Below are 7496 nucleotides of genomic sequence, written 5' to 3'. Positions count from 1 at the left end.
TGGAATTTCCGACATTATCCCGACGCCAGGCCCACTTACTAAAGAACGAGACTTCCTGCCGAAATTTTGGCAGTCTCCTCTATAAATTGGACATTTTCCAAAATTTTAACCTGCATAAAAACACATTTAATATCCATAACTGGCAGCATGCACAATATAATTTCATGCAATTCACACAAACGGCCTTCGGCCTTCTAATAATTCTCAACTACTACCAAACCCGCTAACAAAACAATTCATGCCTTAAACAAGGCAAACAATTCAAATATAAATTATAACTAACATTTAATTTGCGGCTGCACCTAATAACCTTAGGCTGCCTACATACCCTCCTTGAGGGATCAAGCCACACGTAGTTCTTCCAATAAAACCCAATTCCACACATAGACGATACCTTATTTCATTTCTCTGTATTTCACATAATCTCCCCATACGCTGGTACAACCAACGCCACGTATGGGGCCTGTCAACACGCCGGATAACCTACGCCACGTGCGACCATGCCATACTATCATAATATCTCCCCATACGCCGGTACAACCAACGCCACGTATGGGGTATGTCTCAACGCCGGATAACCTACGCCACACGAGACCTGCACATCATATCACATATCTCCCCATACGCCGGTACAACCAACGTCACGTATGGGGTCTGTCGACACGCCGGATAACCTACGCCACGTGCGACCTTAACATAATATCATATATCTCCCCATACGCCGGTACAACCAACGCCACGTATGGGGCCTGTCTCAACGCCGGATAACCTACGCCACGTGAGACCTGAACATCATATCACAAATCTCCCCATACGTCGGTATAACCAACGCCACGTATGGGGCCTGTCTGCACGCCAGATAACCTACGCCACGTGGGACCTAACTTTCACTTGGTGGTACTTGTAGTGTAACCAAAATCCGGGGAAGTACCTAAGGTAGTGCGTATAGCACTTCAAACTAACATTCTAGACTCTTTTGTACCCTTGTACAAACATATATAAATATCTATATTAATTCTAATATTGTGTAACCCTCCACAATAATCTAGCACACGATAATCCCCCTGGAAAGGTGAGATTACTCCGGGAGACTCACGGTCAACTAAGGGTCAAACTACCCTAACCCTGGTCAAAAGGACATGCGGGGCCCACGACCTCCAAATTCCAATCCGAAAGTTCCTATGGGTTTCATAAGGTATATGACACTCGTCCTGCAAGTCTGGTTCAGATCGGACGGTCGGATCGCTCACGATCGCACGATTTGACAGTTAATATAAAATATAAACTTTAAATTATTTATTCGGAACATCCGGGGCTCCGATTCACAATCCGTGAATTCCTACACGATCCTAGAAATACCTAGATTAACATATATTAAATTTGGGACCATCCAACGGTCCCACCCTATCGAACCCTGATAACGCACAATATGCGATCGTCCGTTCGATAGTCAAACGACGTCCGAATTGAGATCCGCAAAATTCTACGCACTCGTGACAACCTAAGGATCTCATCGAGACATAGTGCCACTTTTTCTACACTGCCCACGCGCCGGCAGCGCGTGGGTGCCCAAAGCGATAAAGCTTCGCCGGAAAATCTCAACACCACGGCTCCAAACTCCTACCCTAGGTATAACACCCTATTTGGAGCCACTTTTGTTCTTGGACCTACCCCAAAAACTGATCGGAAGTGGCCGGAATCGCGATTAACCGGCCGAATTTCAATTCGAAAATCGAATTGACAACGCTAAGAATCGATCCAATCCTACCCAACAGGCAGGTAGAGCATGAAAAGTAGGTGAGAAACCATACCTTGCTCGTCGGAATCGGTGGCCGGAGGAGGGAGATCGACGGCGGCGAAGATCGGACGACACCGTCCGCTTCCTCTCCGTTTTCCAGCGAAATCACGGAGGCTGGAGGCGGGAGTCGGCTGGGGCTGGAAGAGGACGAAGCCCACGTCATTTTGGTACCGGCCCCGTCCACAGCCGTGACCGGTGGCCGGAGTTACGAGGAGAGAGAGAGAGAGACCGACGGGAGAGAGAGAAAGAGCTCGCGGGAGAGAGAGAGAGAGAGAGAGAGAGAGAGAGAGAGAGAGAGAGAGAAATCTAATTTTTATAAAAAATTCCATTTTGAAATAATTACGATTTTGCCACTGGATTTTTTTTGACCATATCTCTCTCGTTACAACTCCGATTCGAGCCCACTATGTGTCTATGAACTCGTCTCAGTACGACCTATCCAAAAATACTATTCAATGCCTCAAACTCTCTTCAGTTAAGAATATGACCAAAATGCCCTTATCTCAAGGGTAAATTTGTAATTCCCCTTAAATTATTAAATAATTTAAATAAGGGGTTTAATTTGGAGTCGGGGTGTTACATGCATAGCATTGGATCGATTTTGAGTTTGGGAAACCGATTTTGGAATCTAGGTTTTGGCCGGATTTCAAAGTGAAATTCCAGCCGGTTGCCGTCCAAATTGGACCTCCTTGTAGTTGAATGAAATGATCCTTGCCTCGAGTAGTATCTAGGGTAGGAAGGGTGAGCGGTGGTGTGGAGTTTTTTCATCACCAAAAATTACTCTACATACCCACGCGCTGCCGGCGCGTGTGGCGGCATGTGGGCAAGGGTGGTGAAGTCACGTTTTGACCTGTTGTAATCCTCACGTTGTCACGAGTGCGTAAGTGTGCTCGGATTCCAATTCGTATGTCGTTTGACTATCGAACGGATTTCGCATATTGTGCGTTATCTGGGTTCAATAGGTTCTGACCGTTGGATCGTTTTCAAATTAAAATTTGTTGATCAAGGCACTCCTAGAATTGTGTAGGATTTCGCGGATCGTGAATCAGAGTCCTGGAAGTGATTCTATATTAATTAAGGGTTCGTATCTTGAAATAGGTGCTCCGATCAATCGTACACAGTAGGCGGGACCCTCGTAGGGTCGGGCAGCTTGGGACTATTTGTGAGTGGACTTTGTTTTCAATCATACGCATGGTTTTGTTGATGAAAGATTTATGCATAATGTTTTAAATGGTATATTGGATATATTAATATTCAAATGTTGAATTTGATGTTCATATAGCGCTTTGGTAATATATTGTGGGTTTGACATATCTAAGTACTGAGAGGATGTTTGTATGAATTTTGGGAAATTCTATATATATTGTCTATATGTGGGGTATGTGGGTTGTTGAGGTGAGATTGTGGAAGGATTTGAGTATGAGGGGTTGTTGAGAGAAGATGTATGATTACACTATGTAAGTATCATCCCCAGTTACTAGGCTTCCCACACCTGGCATTGGAATTTCTGGCGTGTGGGAAGAACATGTTGTTATTAGTCTCACACGTGGCGTTGGAATTTCCGGCGTGTGAGACACTTCCCATACGTGGCGTTGAAATTTCTGGTGTATGGGAATATTATGTGTATTGCTTGGGATCATTACACATGGCGTTGAAATTTTCGATGTGTGATGATGTAGTATGCGCGCATAGAACTTAGTATTGGAGCTACACATGGCGTTGGATGTTCCGGTGTGTGAGATATGGAGTTTCACCCCCCGGTTGGACCGCTCATCCCTAGACGCAGGATAGCAAATGAAAATCCTACGGGCTAGTTAAACAATCCCCCGGTTGGATTGTTTCCCCGGTACCTAGGTAGTGTGAGAAGATTATGACATATCTATAATTATATATTTATATATAGGTGTGAGTGTAAAGCAATTAGAGTATATGTAGTGGGTTGGAAAGAACAGTATTAATTGTGGGAATTTAGTTTATAGATTGACTGATTTTGGGTTTTAAAGGGTTTCAGAGAAGAATGTGCTTGATTTTTAAATATGAATTACGAACCTGCATGTTTTGAGCATTATTTTTACACGGTGGGGTTATTATGTTGTTTTAAATTCAAACTTTGTTTTTGTCCACTCACATGTTTCTGTTTTGCGCCCCCCAGACAGTAGTCACTCCAGGAAGGTTGCAAGCGGTGTTCGAAGGCCGAACCATTTACATCAATAGATTAGGCTTCGAGTAATTTCTTTTTACTCACTGGATGTTCTTGTAAACTAAATTCAGTAGATGCTCTGTTATTGCCCATGTTAGGTTCTTACTTGAGACCGGAGGCCATTTTGTGTGTATGGTTGTATGTTGAAAGCATACTGCTGGTTGGGTTTATATTATGTATATTATGCAGGTTGATTTTTGTTGGGATTGTACAATTTACAGGAGAGACTCTGCCAAAATTTTGGTAGAGAGTCTCGATTTTAAGTAAGTGGCCCCGACATCGGGGTGATGTCGGTAACAAGACGGAATTCGTCCCAGTTTTCGAAGAATTCGAGGGCGGATCCTGTCAATTAGTTTGGGCTATTTGGCATTTCACTTAGATTGGTGAGCCTATGATTGGAGATGGTCTTGATTGGAGATGGCCTTGATTGGGAATACTCTTGGTTAACTCCCATCACCTTTAGTTGATTAGCTTATTATAGGTTGCCAGCTTCTACCTTAGATTTGGGTAGCTTGTCTGCTTATAGACATTGTTTGCCGACTTAGACAATCTCTCCAATATTCGCAGCCACAAATGTTATTCTCTCCAATATTCGCAGCCACAAATGTTAATCATCCACAATCTTCAATTATGTTTGTGGATATTTGTCTAACCTACGCTATCCCACCGCCATGGAACTTCTTCATTGTAAGCTATTGATTTTTCTAGAAGTCTTCAATTACGTCTACGGCAACTAATAATGCGACTTTTTATTTTTTTATTTAAAACAAGTAATACTGCAACTAAATGTGTACAATTTTATATGTGCTCAACTAAAAGTCACAATCACTGTGGTAACCCCGCTCAACAAATAAGGATTTCTTGAACTTAACGAAACTAATGACCAAAAACTACAACTGAGAAAGACAGCGATGACATAGATCATATGATTCAACCTGCGATTAATGAAATCTTTGGCGTCTTCAACTCTAAAATATAACTTTCGAGAAGACTTTGAACTTGTACAGAACTAGGCTTTCAGTCTCTGACGAATTCTCTAGCGCATTTTTTTTATTTGCAAAGGTTATTTGTTTGCCTTAACTGAAAAAGAAAGGATAAAGTTTGAGCATTGACTTTGTCTGAAATACTGTACCAATTTGGACTCATACTTTTCCACGTCATAGTAGATATATTATATATATAGCTAATAGCCTATGCAATTCACACTTCAAACTGCACAGAGGAAATGAATATGGAGATATTCAAACTACTTCCAATACTTTTCATCTTTATCAACCCTGTTTGGTCCATAACTTCAAATTCAGCTACAGAAAGCTTTCTTCAATGTTTTACCTCCCACATACAGAATCTCAAATCAAGTAGCAAAATCATTCTCATCAAAAACAGTTCTGCTTATGCCTCAGTCGTGCAATCTTCCATACAAAACCTCAGATTCTTGAACACTTCAATATCAAAACCAGAAGCTGTCATTTATCCCTTTCATGACTCTCATGTTCAAGCAGCTGTAATTTGCTCCAAGACAAACGGCATACTGATAAGAATCCGAAGCGGGGGCCATGACTACGAGGGCCAATCTTACATATCCAGAGCTCCTTTTGTCATCATTGATCTTTCCAATCTTCGGTCTATTGATGTTGACATAGAAAATGAGAGTGCTTGGGTTGAATCCGGTGCTACTCTTGGAGAGTTGTATTACAGAATTGCAGAAAAAAGTAAGGCTTATGGATTTCCAGCAGGGTCATGTCCTACTGTGGGTGTGGGGGGGCTTATTAGTGGAGGTGGATTTGGTACCTTGTTCAGGAAGTATGGTCTGGCAGCTGACAATGTCCTTGATGCTAAAATTGTCGACGTTAATGGCAGAGTTCTTGACAGAAAATCCATGGGAGAAGAACTCTTTTGGGCTATTAGAGGAGGGGGAGGTTCAAGCTTCGGAGTTATTGTGGCATGGAAACTTAGGTTGGTTCCTGTCCCTCCATCTGTAACAGTTTTCTCAATTTCAAAGACCACAGAACAAGGTGCAACCAAACTTCTTTCTAAATGGCAAAACATTGCAGACAAGTTTCATGAAGACCTTTTCCTAGATACAGTCATAGGTGTTGGAGATAAAGCTGGCACAAATGGTGGCAAAACTATTGTTATTGAATTCCGTTCATTGTTTCTTGGGCCGGTGGAGAAACTTCTCCTTTTGATGCAGGACAATTTTCCAGAGTTAAGTGTAGCCCGCAGCGATTGCACTGAAATGAGTTGGATCGAGTCTGTTCTTTACTTTGCTAGCATCTCAATAAACGAATCAGAAGCTTTGCTCAATAGGACTCAACAATCTAAGAGCTTCTTCAAAGCAAAATCAGACTATGTCAATGAACCTATTTCAGAAGCTGGCTTGGAAGGTTTATGGCAAAACCTAATTGAAGTAGGGGCTTACCTCATATTGACACCTTATGGCGGAAAAATGAGTGAGATTTCCAATTCAGAAATTCCTTTCCCACACAGAAGTGGAAATCTATTCAAAATCCAGTATATGGTCACTTGGGATGATGAGAAGGAAACTGAGAAACATATTGGCATGATGAGAAAGCTGTATTCCTACATGGCACCATATGTTTCAAAGTCCCCAAGAGCTGCCTATTTGAACTACAAGGATCTTGACTTGGGGAGGAACAAGGATGCTAATACAAGCTATGCACAAGCAAGCATTTGGGGTTTCAGTTACTTCAAGAATAACTTCAGGAGACTTGCTCAAGTGAAGACCTTAGTTGATCCTGGTAACTTCTTCAGGGATGAACAAAGCATCCCTGTGTATCCATCTAGGAAGAAATAGAGCTTCAACAATCAATACATGATAATATTAGCAATCCCAATTGCCTACAATGAATAAAGTTTGGAACTATCTTCAAACCCATTTTTCTGTTATTGTGATACTGTTCATATCATAGTTTCCCTTGTCCTTTTTTCCCCCCTCGATTTTCTTTGAATTATGATGTGAATTATGATGTTTTGGCCCCACTTGCCTTTCTTAAATTGCGTGTGCATTCATATACCAACAAGGTGTTTTTTTGTTTTTTGGTCAAATACCAACAAGGTGTTTGATGAAATGCCTCAAATAGTATTTTCTCATTATTTGAAGAAAGTTATATTATAGGAAGCACATGGGCAGCAAAAAGCCAACTAATTTGATAATGGGTTGCTCCCAACAGTCGACCAAGACACGGAAATTTTAGCAACTAGCTATTGTCCATATGCGTTATTCGACCAGTTAATTTGCCAGCACCAAACCAAATTCCCTGATTCTATGTTTTTTTCTAACTCGGCCTGCCTCAACATGTCCTTGGTGGAATTTTGCTTCCAATAACCATCCGCCAAGTAATATTCCGCAGTACATATGATCCAAACTAGTGGACATAATTCAAAGAATATAAATGTAACTACAACAAAAACATTGACCGATTAGAAGCCTGGAAAGTGGGACCAAAAAAACCCAATTCATGTGGCAGAGATTGG

At 41.7% G+C, this 7496-nt stretch overlaps 1 protein-coding gene across 1 annotated transcript; it reads left to right on the top strand.

Moving 5' to 3' along the window:
- On the top strand, positions 5190-6950 carry LOC18778562 (berberine bridge enzyme-like 26). Its single transcript, XM_007211492.2, has one exon. The coding sequence runs from the start codon at positions 5224-5226 to the stop codon at positions 6814-6816; it is 1593 nt and encodes a 530-aa protein (XP_007211554.2). The 5' UTR covers positions 5190-5223; the 3' UTR covers positions 6817-6950.

This window comes from Prunus persica, chromosome G4 (genome assembly GCF_000346465.2).
Source record: "Prunus persica cultivar Lovell chromosome G4, Prunus_persica_NCBIv2, whole genome shotgun sequence".
Classification (NCBI taxonomy): domain Eukaryota; kingdom Viridiplantae; phylum Streptophyta; class Magnoliopsida; order Rosales; family Rosaceae; genus Prunus; species Prunus persica.
Note: the sequence above shows the minus strand (reverse complement) of the source record. Positions and strands in the feature narration are given on the sequence as shown.